The sequence below is a fragment of the Schistocerca piceifrons genome, chromosome 5 (assembly GCF_021461385.2).
Source record: "Schistocerca piceifrons isolate TAMUIC-IGC-003096 chromosome 5, iqSchPice1.1, whole genome shotgun sequence".
Lineage (NCBI taxonomy): Eukaryota > Metazoa > Arthropoda > Insecta > Orthoptera > Acrididae > Schistocerca > Schistocerca piceifrons.
The window spans coordinates 592,813,698-592,836,397 of record NC_060142.1 but is presented as its reverse complement, the minus strand read 5'-3'; the positions used below and the strand labels follow the sequence as shown (position 1 = coordinate 592,836,397).

Genomic DNA, 22,700 nt, shown 5'->3' with positions numbered 1-22,700 from the left:
GGCGTTCCAAAACATCCTAAAGGTGTTCTATAGGATTCAGGTCAGGACTCTGTGCAGGCCAGTCCATTACAGGGATGTTACTGTCATGTAACGACTCCACCACAGGCTGTGCATTATGAACAGGTGCTCGATCGTGTTGAAAGATGCAGTCACCATTCCCGAATTGCTCGTCAACAGTGGGAAGCAAGAAGGTGCTTAAAACATCAATGTAGGCCTGTCCTGTGATTGTGCCATGCAAAACGACAAGGGATGCAAGCCCCCTCCATGAAAAACACGACCACACCATAACACCACTGCCTTCAAATTTTACTACTGGCACTACACACACTGGCAGATGAAGTTCACTGGGCATTCGCCATATCCACACCCTGCCATCGAATAGCCACATTGTGTACCGTGATTTGTCACTCCATACAACATTTTTCCACTGTTCAATCGTCCAATGTTTACGCTCCTTACACCAAGCGATTTGTCGTTTGGCATTTACTGGAGTGATATGTGGCTTATGAGCGACCGCTCAACTATGAAATCCAAGTTTTCTCACCTCCTGCCAAACTGTCTTAATACTTGCAGTGGATCCTGATGCAGTTTGGAATTCCTGTGTGATGGTCTGGATAGGTATCTGCCTATTACACATTGCGACCTCCAAATGCTGGCGGTCTCTGTCAGTCAACAGATGAGGTCAGCCTTATGCTTTTGTGCTGTACATGTCCCTTCATGTTTCCACTTCACTATCACATCAGAAACAGTGGACCTAGGGATGTTTAGGAGTGTGGAAATCTCATGTACAGACGTATGACACAAGTGACACCCAATCACCTGACTACGTTCGAAGTCCTTGAGTTCTGTGGGGCGTTCCATTCTGCTCTCTCATGATGTCTAATGACTACAGAGGTCACTGATACAGAGTACCTGGCAGTAGGTGGCAGCACAATGCACCTAATATTAAAAGCATATGTTTTTGGGGGTGTTCAGATACTTTTGATCACATAATGTACTCCAGTCTGGTCACAAGCATCACCTATCCCATCAAGGGCAGAGCTACCAGTGAAACAAGTCATGTGATCTAAAAGTTAAGCTGCAGTCTCTGTGCTGTGTTCTACATGGAAATGACAACCAACAAGCAGCCTGTCCACATGAACGGCCGCCAACAAACTGCGGCCAAGAAACAGCTTGACCAAACAACTGCTGAGCACGAATGCTCAACACAATGTTCTTCATTTCAATGACTGCTTCAGGGCCTTTGCCATCTGGATCCTTCCTACCAACGCCATATTTTCTGAGTTGTGCAGGAACTCTCCCTGCAACATATCCTAAGTTCCCATAACCCTCCAGGCCTCAACCTTTGTTAGTCACTGTCCTTCACTTACCTCTCCCCTTCCCTGTTTGTACTTCAGCACCACATGCCTTGATGATGATGATTTGAGGTGAGAGGTGCTCGACATCATGGTCATCAGCTCCCTGACAAAAAGTCAGCATGCTAATCTCATGGGTGGGAGTGAAGGCTGTCCTCACATGTAGAGCAGCATATAATGTATTTAAGTCTGCCTCCCTTTCCCACCAATTGAGGGGTGAGGCCTGACAGTCCACAAAATTTCACCACCCTTGTAACACTGGAATCAGTATCTGTGAGAATGGTGGGCAGATCTCCATTGAGACTGAGGGCTCCCCTAACATCAGTATATAGGACATAAGCTGCCACAGTATGATGAACTGAAAGTGGCATGCCATGAACTTCACAGAGTGGTAGATCCTCCCACCTGAGAAGAAAGCCACGTGTTAAAGGGCTATGTCCGCTATACAGTCTGGTAAGCAGATCAGCACCTTACCACAATGTTGGAGCTGCTGTAAGGAGCTATGAATGAGCTGAAGTAGCTGATCAACAGGATACATTTAGTGAAGTGATTGTAGTGCACTAAGCGAGTCTGAACAGACAAGAAACCTTGTATGGTGATGTCTATGAACCCTCTCCAGTGTCATCAGAATGCCATATAACTCCGCATAGTAATTTGTAAATTGTTCCAGAAGATGCACTTTACAAACCCAATCAGGGAAAGAGCAGAAAAACCGAGGCCATTCTCTTTCTGGGATACAGCTGTATAAACAACAATGAAACTGTGGTAGATACTGAGAATGGACGAAAACAAAGTTGTAAAAACATAACCTGGAGTACTGTGTCAAGCTTAAAACCACTTTGGGCCTCTGAAGACATCAAGGCAGCAATGTGTTCCATCCCTGGCAGGTATTTTGATGCCTGATAGATTCAGATCCTTCAGACAGGCTGTAGCATCTATCCCAAATGGCTTGGTCACATGGGGCCGATTCCTGAACAGCCGTTCAAAGGTGGGTTGGATCACTAAACAAAATGTCAAATGATTGAGGTGATGCTGAAATTTTCAGTGCCTGTCAAGCCAAAAGGATACGTCGCTGAATCCAGACAGATGGTTCACCAGCCTCTGCACACAGACTTGGGACTGACAGGCTGATCCACAGACCATGCTGCCATAATCTAAACATGATTGAACAAATGCCCTACAAAACTGCAGGAGGTGGCACCTGTCAGTTCCCCATATTTTTCCGCTAAGGCAGTTCAAAAATATTTATGACCGGAAGCCCTTTCTTTGTAGGTCTTTCAGGTGTGGAGCCAACTTAATTTTGAGTCAAATATAAACCTAAAAAGTGCACAGTTTCTTGAAAACATAAAATATTGTCCCGCACTGTGAGCTCTGGTTGGTTAAAACTTCAACAAACATGGGTAAAATTGACACATGTAGTCTCAGGCGAGAACCGAGAATCAGTTGTCCTGGCCCACATTTTCAGCCTATTAATGATCAGCTGTAGCTGCCTCATTGTCATTATAAGATCAGAGGAGGAGTAGAGCATTTGACAGGGCATCTGACTGTGGAGGAAATGCCATTGATAGCGATGACAAACAATGTGACACTGAGGACACTGCGTTGAACATAGCAGTCAGACAAGGCATTGCCAATGCGATACTGGAAATGACAGTCCTCGAGAAAGAATTGGATAAGAATGGCAGGCGTCCATGTAGTCCCCATTCATGAAGTTGGTGAAGGATCTTGTACCTCCAAGCAGTGTCATATGCACAAACCAAATGGTTCCGGTGTAAGAAGGACTCCTGTATTGCTGTCTCCAGTAGAATTAAGTTGTCAAGAGTGGAATGTTAGCACCTGAAACTGCACTGGGAGTGGCTCAGGTTATCTCGGGATTTGAGCAGCCAGATGAGGTGGGGGTTGACCATGCCTTCATGAGTCTTCCGATACAACCGGTATGGGCTACACTCTGGTAACTGTTAGGGGCACTACAGTCCTTGCCTGGTTTCCAGAATGGAATTTATATTGCCTCTGCCCAAGTTGTGAGGCAGTGTCCATCAAACCAGATCTGACTGAAACAAGAGAGGAGCTGTCCTTTGAATTCAGGGCACAGATGACAAACCATGTCATAATGGATCTCATCAGGTCCTGGAGCAGTGTGTCTGGCTGCAGACAAGGCTGATTTCAGTTCCCACTTGGAGAACAGAAGGTTGTAGACTTCCCTATTATGCGAGAAGAAACTGAGCTTCCCCATCTCTGCAGTCCTATGGAACACCTAAGAAGCAGCACAGTGGAAGTGAACCAACTAATGGAAGTCATGAATTCCCTCCAGGAAGCCCTCTTCTGTTCTTTTATTACTCTTCTCACTTGTGCTCTCGCAGATATGAAGGTATGACAGTTTTCTGTAGTTGGACAGTGTGTGAAGTTTGGCAGATCTGTTCATCTGGCCCTGATTGTCAATCAACATTCATCATTCCACCAAGGTACAGGCCATCATCTGAGGTGGTTCGGATCCGGGGATGGATCTGCGACAGCCTGTTGGATCCACACCGGGAAGTGTCACTAGAAAGTAAATCTGGAGCCACTTACCAATGAACTGAGTCTGCAATAGCTGGGGAACAAAAATAAAGGTCAGTGGCTGAAATGGTAAGAGGGGCAGGAGAGGAGTGGCATCTGTCATCAATGAAAACAACCACTCCACCTTTAGCCCTGTCTCCAATAGTATCATCCTTTCCGTACGGGTGGTAAACCTGTAATGTAGGTGTGTCGATGACTTCAAGATGCGTTTCTTGTAAGCAGATGCAAAACAGTTTCTCCTGGACCAGGAGATGTAATTCTTCCAAATGTGAGTGATATCCATTTAAATTCCACTGCAATACAAAAGTCTCCACAGAAACCATTGTTTAGCAATTGTTCTTTTCTTTCTCCCTTGAGGGTGGTGATTGACCGGGGAGGTCGGGGGGAATGTTAGCCAGTTCCCAGCTCTCCGGTTCCTCCGACTGGAAGTCCATATCCTCCAGGGCATAGTCCCTATCAGAGAGGGAGAGAGCTCGCCGATCTGAAGGCTTAACTACCACTTTCTTGAACTTTGAATTACTTTTCACAGGATGTTTTTCTTTACTGATGGGAGGAGGTGGTTGTCTGGGTTGTGGGGATGGCTTAGTTGGCTTCTGATGGTGGGTAGTGATATGTGGCTTAGGTGATAAGCCCATTGCTGATGGCTTCTGAATGACTTCAGTTTGAAGTGGAGCACTTCCCCCATGGGTACACCAACAAGTGCATGTGCTCATACTTTAATCTGTGGTCTGAGTTTGTGTGGAGGCATCACACTTGATGATTGGCGTCCTAACGACTGATGCAAAAGAAGTAGCGAAAACCAGAGGTTGCACAGCTTTGAAAGCTTTTTTACCTTCACCATAGGCCATGCGTCTCTTGACTTCCAACTCCTGAATTTTCCTTCCTTCGTTGTAAACCTCACACTTTCTGCTCCAGATTGGGTGATCCCCAGACCAGTTTACACATTTTGGAGGAAGTGTACAAGAGTTTTTGCCTGATTCATGAGCTGAGTCTCCACAACTGTCACATTTAGCCCTCCCATTACTTCCCATAGGGGGTGGAATGGCCAAAACTTTAACATCTGTAGCATTGTATTTGGTTAGGAACAAACAGGTGAATTTTAAGACGGACATAGCCGGGAAGGATATGTTCAGGGAATTCCGGAGTACTAAATGTTAGAATAAATTTTGCTGATTTTTCCAATTTTCCATTGACTCTCCTCATACAAAACTTCCTGGCAAATTAAAACTGTGTGCCGGACCGAGACTCGAACTTGGGACCTTTGCCTTTCGTGGGTAAGTGGTCTAGAGTACTTGCACGTCAAAGGCAAAGGTCCCGAGTTCGAGTCTCGGTCCGCCACACCGTTTTAATCTGGCAGGAAGTTTCATATCAGCGCACACTCCGCTGCAGAGTGAAAATTTCATTCTCCTCATACAGTTCTGCACTTCCATGATGCCCGTATTTTTCCACTCTTCACATAACTCCAGGGGGTCCACCTCCACTATATCGGAGCAGGTAACCACGCCTTTACTAAAGTTAAAGGTGGTATTCAACTTAGCCTCAACTGGGTAGTCCCTCAGGCATTACATCACAGGAACTTAGATACTTGGGTTGAACTAGCAGTTTCAACTAGAAGTATTCCATTACAAAGTCAATTGGCACTTTTTAGAAACCCAGCAGTACATTCGGATGCCTTGTGAATATATACAGGGCATTCAAACATAAATGATCTGGAGGCATAATTACAGAAACCAGTAACTGTATGTTATAAGTATTGACCCTAGCTGTTGAGATACTTGTCCCACTGTGACACAAGGCAGTGTATGGCTGTCTCATAAAATTCCCAGAGCTGCAACATTAACCAGTTCCACACGTACAGCTGGACATCATCGTACAAGGTGAATCATTTGCCCCTACGCTGACATTCTTCTTTGACCAAGATGGCCCTCTTCTGATTCACTTCCTGCAGCATGGGACAACAGTGAATGCCCAGTGTTACTCGCAAACCTTGACCACCCTTCGCCAAGCGATCAAATCAAAACAACCATGCAATCTCACCCATGGGGTCATTCTGCTCCAAAGCCTCATACGGCCAACACAGTCGTGGCACTCCTGCAGAAATTCAAATGGGAGTTTCTCGGCCTCCCTCCGTACAGTCCAGACTTCTCTCCCTGTGATTATGCCATTTTTGGTTGTCTTAAAAAGGCTCTGAGGGGCAAACGATTCACCTTGGGCAATGACGTCCAGCTGTACATGCTGAACTGGTAAATACCGTAGCCCCAGGAATTTTATGAGACAGTCTTTCACTGCCTTGTGTCACAGTGAGACAAGGCTCTCAAGGGTTCCCCACTCCCCCCCCTTTTCTTTGATTACAATGAAAGTGTTATGGCACACTGATGCCCTGTTACTATGATTCTGATACATCTTTTCGGGAGGATTGACCAACCGAGCTCTCTTCGATGAGTGGATGTAGGTACTACCTGACGGTACACTTGTCCTGTCAGGAGTAGTAGTTTGATGAGGCTGTTTTATAGGGATCCCATGAGATGCTGAGGAAACAACCGTCGACCTGGGCAGAGCCCTGCATGCCTCAGCAAGCCTTATACAACTGGGGGGAGGCAGGTGCCCCATTGGTTAGAGACAGTTTTACCTCAACAGCCATTCACCTCATCAGCACATAGCATAATTTGAGGTTGAGTTTTTTTCTTTTAATAGATGTGTGTACCTTCCTTGCAATCCAGGTGGTGAAGCCAAGAGTCGTGTTCTCCAAAACACACAACATCCCACCGCTGCACTGCATGGATGGTGGTCCTGAAGCATGTCCAGAGCTTATGGTGACACAGGGCTGGCGGTGCTTACCAGTCTCCAGCTCAGGAAACCCAAGGTCGCCAAGCCCCTACTCAGCAAATGAACACTGAGCCCCTGAGGGGACTACACAGCCTTCTATCCCACCAATGAACCCACAGTCTTTTTCCTTATCTCCTTTACCACATCTCTTCCCACTCCGTGTAATCTCCCAGCTGCACCTAGCTGCCCTACCCTCTCCCCACCCCTTCCTTCTATGCTCCCACAAGCAGCCCCTACACTACTATCCCACCCTCTCTCCGATCCAGCTTCCTCTTTACACCAACCACCCAGAATGATTCTCCCATCATACTTTGTTGCTTATAGTCTGGTCTTAGCAGCCAGAGAAAGTGATCATGTGTGTACAAGTTGTGTGTGTGTGCGTGTGTATTTGTTTTGTTGTGCCATTCTGCGACTCAACATCTCCACTCTACATGGTGAGTAACAATCTACCCTTTTCATAATATCATAAAAATCTTTTATCTGATAAGCAACTAAGTGAAGAAGATTATGAGAATATGGTGGTTGTGTACTGTTTTTGGAGAAAATAGGATAACTACAGAACTGAATTTTGATTCCACACATTTTTATTGTTTTGCTGTCTTACTGTGCATGTTTAATTATATGATAATGCATGAATGCAAGCATGCTTTGCAATACGATACTGACAGGGCATGAAAATCTGGCTCTGCTGATTAGTCTATCCTTCTTGATAGATTCAATTATTTTTTAGAATAAAGACAGTAGTGAAATTAGCTTTTAGTTTTCAGTACCTTCTGTGTTACCTTTCTTTAGTAAGAGCACAACTTAGGCATGCTTTATGTACTTTAGAAAAGTACCTGAACTAAAGGACTCATTTATTGGGTTTGTTAATGGGTCTTGTATGCTTCCTACGCATCCCTTCAGAACTGAGATTGGAATCTTGTCTATGCCTGCTGGCTTCCTACATGGACAGATTAAGCACTATGGTCGATTGTCCAGGAAATCTACTTGCACTCTTTATACATGATATCTTCAATGCCATGGATAGATGAAGTGGTTGCTGAAGAAAACACAAGACTATGGGCTATGTAACAAAGTTTGTGACGGAATCAGAAATTTCCTGACAGGAAGCACACATTATGCTGGATAGGGTGCCATGTGCAGACACTACAGTAATAACTGGTGTGCACAAGGGGAATATGAAGATCACTGTTGTTGCTGCTATACATTAAAGACTTAGTAGATAGTATTAGTTGCAAATCCATTTAGCTATGGGGAAATTTTATCTGGGAGAAATTTTATGGTTTTGAGTCCAGAAATGAAAACAGAGGAACTATGGACAATGACAGAAGTAGCAGAGATAAAAGCCACTGAAGATGCCTAAAACAATTGTTTGAAACAGGTTTGGTTAAGACACAGGATAAAATTCAGGTGCAGAACATGAGTAATAGTTATTCTTATCCACAAGATAACCAGCAATGAACTAGCAACCGAAAAAGGATGACTACATTATACATTTAACCTGTTAATGCATAGTGTAGCTGATCAGCTACAGGCTTCAGTTCTTCAATGTAACCTATACTGAGCAACATTTCCTTACAAATTCATTATGTAGCTGAGTGTATACACTCTACTGCATCAAACATAGATGACAGGACGAACTGAAGCAGTTCAACAATGAGCTGTGTGGACATATTGCGCATGTGTGTTTTGGCGGAGAGTTGAGATTTTTTTGGAGTTTGTGCATTGATTTGTGGGTTTGAAAACTACTTTTTTATTTTGAAAACGTAAGTAGATATGGTGTAAACAGTTAATTTGAGTGTCTTTACGATAGATTTGAAATGAGGTCTGTTTTTGTGTTTGTAGCTTATCAGCTACATTTTGCATTTACTGCATTTCAGGCGCTAACTAAAAATATGTCGTAAGAGTGACGAAGAACTGCTTATGGAGTGGTTAGAGATTCCAGTAAGCAGTGATGATGATCTTGAGTGTTTCTCTGATGATTCCATTCAAGATGAGACATACATTGCTCCAGAATCTGTTGGTAGTGATAATGACAATAACGTTGAAGAAATTCATGTAATTAGGACTGAAGATGTTTCTGGAACAAGACAATGTGATTTTATAATGAAGGAATCGATGTAACAATTGGTTGATAATTCTCTGAAACTCCCACACAGCAGCAAAAGTGTGACCAAAAACAGCAGGAGTGTGGTTTGGAAAGATAAACAGTTAATTATTCCAGAACTGCAGTCAAAATTTTGTGGCAATGTTTTGTTACCAGAAGAAATACTAAACTTAGATACTTCATACCAATTCTTTAAACACATATTTACATATAAATTTTTTGATATAATTGTTGAAGAGTCTCATGGATACAGTGTGCAGTGTAATCCTGTGTGCAGTGTAATCCTCATAGACCAGTAGACTTGTCCTGTGATGACATAAAAAAATTATAGGCATCTGTCTCATAATGTCAATTGCTCATGTACCTAATACAAAGGATTACTGGGGAGAAGTTACTGGTAATCATCTGATCAAGTCAATGATAACAGTGAATGAATATGAGCAAATACTTAAGTTTCTGCACTTCAGTGACAACAGTGTAATGATATCCAGGGGTGAAAAAGGTCATGATAGACTCTTCAAGATAAGACCCATAATAGAATTGATGAGATCTAACTTTGAAACCATCCCTATTGAGGAGTGTGTTTCTGTTGGTGAACAGTATGTTCAACAAAGGCTAGAAGTTATCTGCAACAATATATGCAAAACAAACTTCATAAATATGGATATAAATTATTTGTTATTAGTGGCATATATGGCTACACCTATACTTTTGAGATTTTCACTGGAGATGAAAATTCCCCTGAAAAAAGAATGACTGGGGAGGAAGACTTGGGAGCAAGTGCAAATGATGATGTTCAACTCAGTAGAGTACTACCAAGAAATATAAACCACAAACTGTGACAATTATTACACGAGTCTGGCGCTGCATGTATGGTTACATAAGCAACGAATTTACTCACCTGGGACAGTGAGAAGAAACAGAGTGCCAGACTGCAAGCTCCCTTCAGGAGCTGAGCTGAAGACTGTGGCATGAGGTACATTAGTAGAGCACATCGCAATAGTGGATGGTGTCGAAGTATCAAATGTAGTGTGGAAAGATAACAAGAGTGTGATGTTGCTTTCTACGTTGCTGGACAGCACCCTACTCACGAAGCAGGGAGGTATGACAAAAAAACACAGTCAAGAATAACAATACCTCGTCCACAAATAATTACGGTCTACAATAAACATATGGGAGGTGTTGACCTTCTTGACAGCAGAACGGATCGACATAAAATTCTGATGAAAAGTTGAAAATGGTATATAAGATTGTTTTACCATCTTCTGAACATGGGAGTAGTCCATTTCTGGCTGATGTGTAGGAGAGTAGCAGAAACCAAAGGGAACTCGAAAACCAAATACAAGCTAAGAAGACAATGGGGACCACAGCATGTGTACCTCTACAAGATGTAAGGCTGGATCAAGTAGGTCATCTGCCTTCATACTTGAGAGTGAGAAAAAGGTGCAAAATGCCAGGATGCAAGAGAGTTTTTTGGGTTCAGTGTAATAAATGTGCAGTTGCATTGTGTTTGCACAAACAAAAGACCTGTTTTCAAACTTTTCATGTAAAGTGATTATCACGTGCTCGAGTACAAACCTTTTGGAACTAGATACTATATTGTTCATATATAAAAGTGTATAAAAATATGCAACAAATGCTCAGTATTCACAACACCAATGTCCTATTTATTTATTCTAGCATTTTTCCCTTCCCGTGCAAAGTATTTAATCATAATCAACAATTAAATTATGAGAGACTTGGTAACAAATGAGGTAGCAAAATAAGCACATTTGTTGTGGTTCGTAAGGTGTTAGCTCAATATGTAGCTGATCGGCTACAAAGTGATTGTCAACAATAGTGCTTAGTTAATTTAATTAAAAAACTTTTTCAATATTTTTTCGTAATTTAGGCATTATAAACTAAACACGGTAATTTTTACAGCTTGAAACAAAAAATCGTGCATTTAAGGGTTAAACTTGCTATTAATTCATCTCTCTTGTGATTTTAGTGGTTCTCTTGGGTTGAATCTCATTCTAAAGCCTAGTTTACATGACGACACTAGGTTGCAGGGAACTGGGCTACCGGCCACTGTGCATGTGCGCCGCACGTTTACCCAACTCATTGGTGAAACTAAAACACTTTCAGTATGTTCCAACTTTGAAGACACTAGCTGCATGAGTTTTGAGGTTATGTGTGTTCGTAGAGTGTAGACAAACTGAAATATGAAGTGGGGAACGGAGAATAATGTTCACTTTTTGTTTGTCTCTGCTTTGCATAGGTGTTTGTGGGATTTCAGTGATGCTGATTACAAAAATAACCAACATATTGCTGCCGCTGAGACCGTCGTGTGCGATCATAACATAGATGGTTTGACAGTATCTGAGCTGCAGGGCAATTTTATTGAGTTAGCAGCACATATACAACTGAATTAAGAAAAATACAAGCAAGTGCAATTCTAGCTGTGGCAATGCTTTCATCTACAAGACTAAAATCCCATTGTTCCAGTTGGTCAACTCTTTTTTAAGGGATATTTTTGACAGGAGGGAAGGCTATACAAATTCATAAGCTGCATTCTTTATTTAATATTCATCTGTTTAAAACGTCACTGCAGTGCTCCCCATTCACATATGTTAGAATTTTGAAATATTGCCACTGTACAGGTCTATCTTCAAGAGAGTAGTTTGCAAACCATTCTCTTCTTAATGCAGCTTGCTTTGAATAATTACTGTTGCTAATGTTAATAATTATTACTGTCAATGTCAATAATTATTGGTATTAATGAAAAAGCGTCATGACCAACTAAAACCGTATCTTATAGAATGCCGAGTGTTCTCGACTGTAATGCACACACTATATGTAATTTCAGTTCTGGCAACAGTGCTTCGTGCACAAACAGTACCTTTATTCCTTATTGCATAATTAACTCTATTTAGATGAAACATGAACGGTCCTGGTGACATTCTAAGATAATTAAAAGAACTTTTTGGATCTTCCATTATAAATTATTTCAGGAAGGATGCTGAGCAACCGAGCTGACGTCTTTTCTTCATCCAGTCATGAATTGAAACACATTTCTTATTTTTTTCTTATGCAGCGATTCCACACAACAAGCTTTAACTCCATCACAACTCGTGAGACGTGCAGCTGCCAAAACTTTCATTTCAGAGATGACTCAGGGACCCACAAAACGACGAAACTGAAGTGTACACTGGTGTCACCGTGTCTGTAGTCATATATGAAACCACTTGCGTACAACTCATTCCACGCAATGAGTGGCACAACCCAATGTCGTCGTGTAAACTAGGCTTAAGAATATGGGCATGAAACTAGAACTAGTTCATTTACGTAAGAGAAATCAGTTGGTGGAACAATATGACTTACCATGTTCTTTGCCTCCAACATATATGTCAACAGGCATCATGCCGTCTACTTTTTCAGGGTTGAATGGTACATCTTTATTATATGGATCGAGAAATCTGAGAAAATACCATGCTGAGTCTACAAATGTATCCATTGTGTCTGTTTCTCTAACTGCATTGCCTTTGCACCTGCAAGGAAAAGTTTTCATACATTTGCAGTGTACAATACACAAAAAATTCGCTGCTTATAAACCAAAGAGAAGTTTTGATTTTAGGATCCGGCAGCAAACCCGAAGAGACTTTCAAGACTTATTACGCCGGGAAAGCCTACGTAACTACATCATCTTTGTTTTTAGATATATTTTTCCCACGTGGAATGTTTCCCACTATTATATTCATATTATTTTATTATTAGTTATGTTTCATTTCTGTTTGAAAAACAGTCCATTGTTTGTCTTTTTCCCTTTATCTAGAGCTCACTAAATACTGCTGTATACCTGAAAAACTGTGACAATAGAAAATATAGGTTGGAATATATTTCTTTTTAAAACGAATTTAATCTTTGGTTATATCTTTTCTATCTTAGTCACTGTCTTCTCAACAACAGCATTCCTCTAAGCTGACTTTGAACTATGTATGCAAATATCTAATGTTTGGAGGTAATTTGCTGACGTTGCTACAATGGGGGTAACATATTCAGCCATTATGTCCTGCAATCTAGTGACACCTCTATTAAGATTACTGATGGCCTGTCTTTTGGTAATTTATTATTGGTATTATAGGTAACATGGTAAGGATTTACACAGATAATATTTATACAGAAGATACAAAAATAATTACATGCAGAGTGTTAACAAAGGAAAGTATTAATTGTTTTGTCACTAAGAAATTGTTACGTTAACTGAGAGATGAAACAAAGTTTTTTATGTCTAGATACTTTCAAACCTTTGATAGAATCTTTTACACAAAACCAATCATATGGTTTAGAATGTGAAGATTTGTATTATGTTAAGAAAATCAGAAAGATGATCCTACTGGAAATCAAGGAAGTATGACAGAATTCAAGGTTAGTATTAAATGACCAAACTCAATTTCCTTTTTCTTCTCTGTTAAAATATGTTTTAGTTACAAATACTAGATGGAAAACCTAAACTCAGCTTCAATAAGAAGAGTTATTACAAAAATTCAACTCTACTTTTCATTAGTTGTTAAATGTATCTCCACATTAAAAAAAAAAAAAAAACACACACACACTTCATGTTTCCTCTTTCATTTAATAGAACTATTTCTGCATGACAAAAAAATGTAATACTTTCCTATGTAAACACTCCACATGTTACTATTTTTGAATCTTTTCTATCCTCAGTATGAATAATATTTGTGTAAATTGCATGAAATTTTATCTGTATTTGCAACATTCAGTTGTCATCTGATGGTGAAGCCAAAAGCTGGTTCATGACCAAACAAATATAATTTTACAGAACAGCATGCACAGACAGAAAATCCAATTAATGTTACAAACATTATACTCCCATATCACTTCAAAATTTATACTCTCAATTTTTTTTCTTTTTCTTTTCATTTCTATTTTATCTGTATTTGCAACATTCAGTTGTCATCTGATGGTGAAGCCAAAAGCTGGTTCATGACCAAACAAATATAATTTTACAGAACAGCATGCACAGACAGAAAATCCAATTAATGTTACAAACATTATACTCCCATATCACTTCAAAATTTATACTCTCAATTTTTTTTCTTTTTCTTTTCATTTCTTACAGAGGTTATCAGACTTAAAAACATACTGGAAAGTGACAGGCAGAATGCGCAGTAAAGGCAACCACTCACCTCGTAGTTGAGGTGTTGAGTGAATTCTTTGGTATGACTACCAACCAGCTGTCCACCAGCATGAATGGCCACTGCCAAACTGTGGCTATGAGCAAAGTACACCACCCTGTGGATCAACATGAAGCTGAACATAAAACACTTGATTTCAATGTCTGCTTCACTACCCAAGCCCTCTGTATCCCTCCTTCCAACACCAACTTTTCTGAACTGCACAGATGGGAGTTATCATTACAACACATTCTCCACTTCCATAATTATCCCAGCCTCAACCTATGGTAACTACTGTCCCCACAACCTCCACCCAACAGTTTCCACCCCTTTGTCTTATCATCTCTTTCCCTCTTCCCCTTCTTAGCCCCAATTGCAATTGCTGCTTGCAACCCACATGATAGCTGCATTGCTGTCAAAGCTGCACTACTTAGCAGTCGTGTGTGTGAGGTGTGCTTGCTTGTGTGTATAAATCGTGTGTGTATGTGTGTGTGTGTGTGTGTGTGTGTGTGTGTGTGTTTCTAATACTGATGAAGGCTGTGATCGAAAGCTTTATGTATGTGTCTTCTAATTGTACCTGTCTGCAACTTAATGTGTCTTCTTTATGGCAAGTAGCAATCATTGTATTCCTACTTGGAGTTTCCATTGTTTGATGTACTTATTACAAACTCTACCTTATAATGTGACTGCTACAAAATATCCAACATTGGCACAGCTTCAGTACAATAATAAATTTACCCTATTTACTCGAACTTAAGCCACACTTTTTTTCCGGTTTTTGTAATCCAAAAAACTGCCTGCAGCTTAGAATCAAGTGCAAAGTAAGCGGAAGTTCTGAAAAATGTTGGTACGTGCCGCCACAACTAAGTTCTGCCGTCGAATATACGAGGCACTACACAAAGATAAATACTGGCGTCAAAACCTCTGCGTCAGTAAATAAATTAAAAAAAAAGGTGGAAAATGAGCTTTTTTCTCCGCTCCGAGTTTCGACCACTGCATTTTCATACATTATCCAACGAAGTAAATACAAATTCCGTATTGTTCATCTTCGAATGTCGCAGCATTTCAATGTACTATGAAAATCCGACTGGCAAGACTATTTGGGATGTTTTTCAGAACTCTACGTTCTGAATTTTTTCCTACCTGAGAGAAGAGATGGTTGCTAATAGGAACTTTTATGTATCGTGAATCACGTGCAGTATTCTCTTCACCATAAGAATAATACGAATATAAACATTTTGCCATGTATTGTTTCGTGTTTGCTGCCATCTCATTTAAATCCTGTCCGCCTAATAAACTACGAAACTTGAGTGAGACAACAGCAAACGAGGAAGAATATACATATCATGTCATGTTTATATTCATATTATTCTTATGCCTAATAGTGGTACAGTCAGAAATGAAGCACGGCAATTGACTAGATTTTTAAATCTAAGATGACTCTAATTTCTGTGCAGAATATAATGTACTAAAGAGGCGTCTACAAAGATTTTCAAACGGAGAAAAATTTTCGCTAAACTCTCGTTCAGAACATCTTTCATACGCAGTCTATTATTTGGTTCTTGTTGATCATTATCGAAGAAAGCAGCAGTAACAACAAACAGCAGTCTCTTGCCATTGTTTCGCTAATGAGACGATTCCTCTCTTTTAAACACACATTATCAGAATGCGACAAACAATACATACATGCATTTTCAGCTTAGAGTGACGTAAACACCTAAAACAAAGAGAACGACACTTTTCAAAGAAAAATAAGCAATCAATTCAAACCATACGAAGCACGTGAAAAAGGAAGGGTACCCGTATAAATACGGACGGAGCGCCTGACGCATAGCAATGGCTACCTGGTAAAGCTTAACTGCTAAGCTTACGACTCAAACCACACCACTGTAGCTGTATCGTCATTCATTCGACCTAAATTGTGTCTCATATTACAATGGACCAACTTTGTTTCGATTTGGAGGTGCAGCCTAAAACTTTTCTCTCCCCTTGAAATTTCAAGTCTCAAATTTCAGGTGCGGCTTAGATTCAGGAATTTTTTTTTTTTTTTTTTCCTTTCTTGATTTCGAGTCTCATTTTTCAGGTGCGGCTTAGATTTGAGTGCGGCATAGATTCGAGTAAGTACGGTATTTATTTAAATGAACAAGTAAGTAAATCTGTGTAAATATGGCTCCCAAATTGTTTTTGTTTAACATTAATATATCAGTTCATTTATAAACAAGTATTACATATCTTTTTCCAAGTTGTATCACATCCTTGAGGATTTCCTCAGTGTGGGTCTATTATTCATCTGTACTTATTTGGCTTGTCAGTTTGCCATAAGAACCTCTTTCCTTACTACCATATGAAATGAGACTGTCTTAATCTTGCACCTCCTTGAGTCACATGATTCAGTGACCCTAGTAGATGATATAATGAAGTCTGGAAACACAGTACTTAGAAGGGTAATATTACCTGTATCTATACAAAATCTCAACAAGAAAATAAATGGGTCTACATTTCTTATGCTGATACTCTAACATTTGTTTTACATCAGATATTTACAAGTTACTTACCTGGGACATTTCGTGTGTAGCCAAGCAGTTGCTTCCTTCATTGACAATCTCTCTTTCCCTCGCAGTTGTGGTAATACAACAGGCAGTTCGGCAACTGGAACTGGCTGGGGCCCTTTGCAGTTAGAACAATGTACCATTGGTATAGGCGTGCCCCAGTATCGCTGTCTAGATATCAGCCAATCGTGAAGTTTTGAACTTGTCGGGTATCCACCAATGCCTCGTTGCCTGGCAATGTGGCAGATCTGTTCTCGTACAGAACTGTTACTACTTGAAAACTCGGGAGTACTACATTCTTCCTCAGGAATGCTAAATATTGGAATATTGGCAGAAAGGGCAAAGTCTTTATCAGAGTCAGAAATTCCTGGTATGCCCAGGTGAGTGTCCGTGCCTTCGCTGAACTCCACCTGGTCAGTCACAAATACTGGAAGCAACTGAGCAGTAAATGGATTTTTGGCAAATATTGGAAGTTTCACAAAGCCTTTTGAACAAATATTCTGCTCACATCTTCCATATAGTTGGTCCAGAACACTGTTTGGGGAAACAGCAATAAATGATGCACCAAAAATGAACTCCGGGGTTTCAGTCCACACAGTTAGAGTTCGTTTGGAATTATTATCGGTGTTGGCATCAGGCACATCAACTAATTCAAACTGTAATGTGGTTCCATTACATTCACCAATCCAGTGTCTCTGTAAGTCAATAACATCACGCCAGTTCTTCAGACAAGGGTCATCAAGACCATCAAGTAGGGATCTGAAAGGATTTACATTATTATCATCATTATTATTATTACTACTACTTTTGCTGCTGTTATTGTTACTACTATTATTATTATGAGTGCTAGTCAGTCAACTTATCAATGAGCGATAACAGTTTTTTTCGGACATTAAATGTAAGTATTTGAAACACAATATACTTTTTTGTTGAGGAGAACATGAACAATTTGGCAAATCTAAAAATTAAAAAAAAAACTGTAGATTTTAACTTTAAGACAGTGTGATGTAAATTAAGGTTTCATTACACAATGAGAAAATGGCTTAATATGCATATGAACCAATGACTGCATGCTCCACATATTTTATTTATATAATTGAAAAAGCTTATTAAAAGAGACTGACATGGGAATGACACAGTTACAAATACAACATATTAATGTTATTATGAACGAATGACTGAAGCAATGTCCAAAGGATCATACTTGTAACAGTAGCCGAGAAGCAATAAAAGAATTACAGAAATTAGCAAAATCTTATAACCCTTTGTGTAAGTAAATAAAGCTGATTGTTAAAGGTAATACAGTGCTGTAATTCACAGATTTTATGGTGTATGTTTCTGTGTGTGGGTTAAGGGCATAGATTTTTAAGGTATGGATGTTGGTAGGTATGTGGCAGTAATATGTTAAAAAGCTGGGAGCCTCAAATACCAAGTACAAAGTTGTCTCATAACAGGGGAGTTTCTGCACTTCATCACCTCAGAAATTTTTTCCCCATGCTAAAAGGGAGATGGGGAAAGACAACATACTATCTGGCCGTGATAAGTTGACCCTTTTTTACTGGTGCTGACTGCAGGCTGAGAAAACTGGCACTAGTTGGAAGACATTCATTTGTCTCCAAGTGCTATCAATATTTCCACATGTCACCTCTGCTTCTGTATAAGAACAAAACCAGGGCAATGGTGTCAGCACTGCAGGACGGAGACAGTTCTACCCTCCTACCTCACCTCTTCTCTTGTCTCACCATTATGAACATAGAGCAAGGCACAGCTCTGGCTTTTCTGGCCAGCCATGCCAAGGGTCAACTTTATCATCATTGCCAAACAGCACAGGGAGTGATGGTAGTGGAGGGAGTGGTGTGTGTGTGTATGTGTGAGGGGGGCAGGGTGTCAGTGGGGAGGGGCAGGGGGTGGCAGCTGCACGTGCACATACTGCTGAGTGCTCCATCTTATGAAACGAAGACAGCCAGCCTTTGTGACCATGCTTTAAGTGCATACTAGAAACGTTACTGTTTATTTACAATTAAAACATCCTTTTACTAACTAATATGAAAACTGTATCAACAAAAACAATTAAACTAACTTTGAAAACTGTGTTGTTTTAATGAACCATTGTTTAAGAAGTTTTTTCTCCACTTTTGCTCCAGATCTCCACGAACAGCCATTAACATCAACTTGTTCATCAGCCAAAACTGTTTCATCCACTGGATCCCAGTTCACCATGGACTAAAAAGTGAAAAACAAATGCCACTAAGTACAGAAAATTACAGCAAACAGCTGACATTATACTGTCCTAGGTAGGGAAACGAGGTGGGGGAGAAAGAGCAAAAGTGGCTTAAGGGTAGGTGTTGGCTTAAAGAAAAACATTTGAAAGTAGACAGTTCTTGCAAACATTCGACATTAAATAATATTTGCAGAATACATGTAACTGTAATAGTGGTTGTATATTACATACAATATCACAGCATATTTCTTCCATTACACAGATCCTGGCAATTGACTTTTGCAGTTCAATATTTAATGGAAGCTGAGATGTAATATTCGAAGAATTGGTCCACCACATTAAACAATGTGATATAATCAGAGAATTTCTACAATGTTTGGCTGTCATCAAGACTGATACTGTGGCAAGATATCGGGCCTAGGGATTCGAAGATTTTCGAGAATGTTTTAATGATATAAATGTGACAAAATCACGCAGGAGGCAAGTGAGAATATTATAATAATCACTAGTTCTCCATTCAGGCTGAGTGGGCACAATGGTAAAAGTCAAACAAATGGCAAGGAATGATCTTATTGCTCATATGACATGTTTTGGGATTTATCCATCATCAGATATCCAGAAGCAACTATTGCATATAGATATGGCATTTCAAGTTGTATGTGACACAAACATTCGCATACAACTTGAAATACTAACCTATGTACAGTAACTGCTCCTGTATATCTGATGACTGATAAATTCTGAAACGTGTCACACGAGCAATAAAGTCATTCCTTGCCTGATGCTTGACTTTTACCACTGTGACCCAGTCAGCCTGAATGCAGAACTATTGATTATTTTAATTTCAAGTTTGACATTGGATAACAAGTAACAAAAGAAAAATTTTTTTTCATGTGATATAATTAAAAATCAATACTTTCAGATTGTTTCCCTTACTTGTACTGTGAAACCTTACTTACCATTAAATTTCATCATTTTAGATCAATGGGAAGTATGCTGTAGGTTCTGATGGATGAGTTTGTGAGTATCAAAATATGCAACGTAAATAGCCAAACCTTTTGGCTGCACTGACTTAGAACCTAATGTTTCTTGTACTGCCAAGGGATCAATTTCAGCTTGATATGTCGACACATTCCAGAGAAAAAGGGGTCTTAACAGATGGACAAACAGACAGAAATATCATGTGATATAATTACAAATTTACAGTTTTCATATATCTTCTCATACCATGCAGTAAGCCTTCCCTGACCCGTGATTTGGGATGGCTTTCCCAACATCTACCCCTTTTCCTAGACATCTCCAGTCCTTTTCCTTCACCCCTCATCCTTCCCCTTCAATCCTTCTGCCTGAAGGAGGAGCCACTGGATCTGAAAGCATGCCAATTACAACCGTCTTCTGTGTGTGTGTGTGTGTGTGTGTGTGTGTGTGTGTGTTTCCGCCGCTTGGAGAGTAAATTTTTTATCTATCCAGTTAAATTATTTTGTCAGTAATTGATTGTTTTAGTTGTTAAATATTAACATGTGTGACACAAATGGGCATATCTTTTTAACTGAACTGACTTAAATTCAGCTTGATACATTCCTGAGAAAAAGGAATTTTAACAAATGGCTGGCTCTGAGAACTATGGGACTTAACGTCTTAGGTCATCAGTCCCCTAGAACTTAGAACTACTTAAACCTAACTAACCTAAGGACATCACACATATCCATGACCGAGGCAGGATTCAAACCTGCGACCGTAGCAGTCGCGCGGTTCCGGACTGAAGCGCCTAGAACCGCTCGGCCACTGCGCCGGCGGATTTTTAAAAGTCGGATGGACAACAAAGAGATCTTATATGGGTTCCATTTTTACTAACTGAGGCACAGCACCTTAAAAAATGAATTATCCCAAATAGTACAGGGGTATTTCAAATGGCTCTGAGCACTATGGGACTTAACATCTTAGGTCATCAGTCCCCTAGAACTTAGAACTACTTAAACCTAACTAACCTAAGGACATCACACATATCCATGCCCAAGGCAGGATTCGAACCTGCGACCATAGCAGTCGCACGGTTCCGAACTGAAGCTCCTAGAACTGCTCGGCCACCATGGCCGGCCAAGGGTATGCAATCTCCACATTGGAATATCAACAATATTATGGGAAGGATAGATTGCTACTTACAATAAAGATGAGGTGCTGAACTGCAGACAGGCACAATGAAAAGACTGTACACACACACACACACACACACACACACACACACACACACACACACACACGCCCATTTTTTTCTGAAGAAGGCTTTGGTTGAAAGCTTAATGTGTAACAGTCTTTTCATTATGTCTTCCTGCTACTTGACATATCATCGTTATGGTAAGTAGCAGTCTCTCTTTTCCATAGTATTGTACAGTTTACATTAAAATAATTGTTAAAAATTACTGACATATAAATTAAAGACACAATTAAGTCTCTCAGATTTTGGAAAAAATAACTGATTGTGTTGACAGGAATAAGTTATGTGACTAGTATTGTTGTGGTACTCGTGTTTAGTCTGATGACTGGGTGGATGCAGCTCTCGACACTACTCTATCCTTTGCGAGCCTCTTCACCTCTGAATACCTACTGTGACCTAAATCCATTTGAACCAGCGTACTATCCTCATCCTTTGGTCCCCCTCTACAATATGACAGTGCCTTACAATATCAATTATCCTTAGTGGAAATCACTTAGAATAATTTATAACTCAGGACAAATGTTTTTCAGCAATGTAACAATGCATGGATCACTAGAGGGACTAAAGTATCTCGAGAAAGAAAAAGGGAGATGTATGTGTTGGCAAGAAAAGTAAAGATCCTGCATTAGTTGTGCACTACAAAAACTACTGAGAATTATCTAAGAAATATTATTAAAATTAAAATAAAATTAACATTATGTCAGAATCAGTAACTCTAATAACAGACTTAAGTCTACATGGATTGTAGTGGAACAAGAGACAATACAACAAGCCACAGAACATGATAACAATGCAACTCAATTACATGGAATGGCTATAAATGAGCAGCCACAGGTAACAGACATGTAGCTGCTCAAATAAATTTGCCCAAGAGGAGGCAAGATCGCGAAATTTCCATTTTTGATATAGCTGATTCATTGTGTTTAAGACCTAAATTTTACGAGAAGTCTACTAAACATATTATGGGAAGGGTGGATTGCCCTACCCACCAAATAAAGGAGGCATTGAGTCACAGGCAGGTAAAAAAAGAAAGACTGCTAAAATATGGTACACAATTGTAAGCTTTTGGACAAAGTTCTCAATCTGAAGTAGGACTCTCTCTCTCTCTCTCTCTCTCTCTCTCTCTCTCTCTCTCTCTCTCTCTCTCACACACACACACACACACACACACACACACACACACATTCAAAACTCATACACACATTGCAATTCTCTCCAGAAGCTGAAGCCGAAGTGCCTAGAGACAATCATCTCGTGTGTGTGTGTGTGTGTGTGTGTGTGTGTGTGTGTGCGCGCGCGCACGTGTGTCCCCTCTGTTACAGAAGGAATTTGTCCAAAAACTTATGAATACATATCTTTTTCATTGTGTCTGCCTGCGACTCAATACCTCCTCTATGTGGTGAGTAGCAATCTACACTTTCCATAATATTGCTGTTATTCAATTCTAGACTTCTTGTTGTTTGGTACTAAACAAATTACATGTCAAACAATTGATAGTTTCAAATCAATGTTTTTTGGAGGTAGATTACTTTGATACCAAAGAGGTACGCATACTTCATTAACATAAATAAAGTACATATTTTGGTTGATGGTATACGAATATAGATGTCACCTTTTCAATTTAACAATACGAAACAGTATTCCTCCTTAAATACCCTCCTAAGGGGACACCGCCTTACCGCAGCACTGTCCGT

General features: G+C 40.1%; 1 protein-coding gene across 3 annotated transcripts in view; it reads right to left on the bottom strand.

Moving 5' to 3' along the window:
- Positions 1-22,700, bottom strand: part of LOC124799305 (leucine--tRNA ligase, mitochondrial) — a 155,620-nt gene that overhangs the window by 91,789 nt on the left and 41,131 nt on the right. For all 3 annotated transcript variants that reach the window (XM_047262894.1, XM_047262892.1, XM_047262893.1), the window contains exons 4-6: positions 18,651-18,793; positions 16,577-17,329; positions 12,208-12,374 (exon numbers count right to left, since the gene is read on the bottom strand). In XM_047262894.1, coding sequence (XP_047118850.1) covers positions 12,208-12,374; positions 16,577-17,329; positions 18,651-18,793 — 1,063 coding nt within the window. The remainder of the gene's footprint in view (positions 1-12,207; positions 12,375-16,576; positions 17,330-18,650; positions 18,794-22,700) is intronic.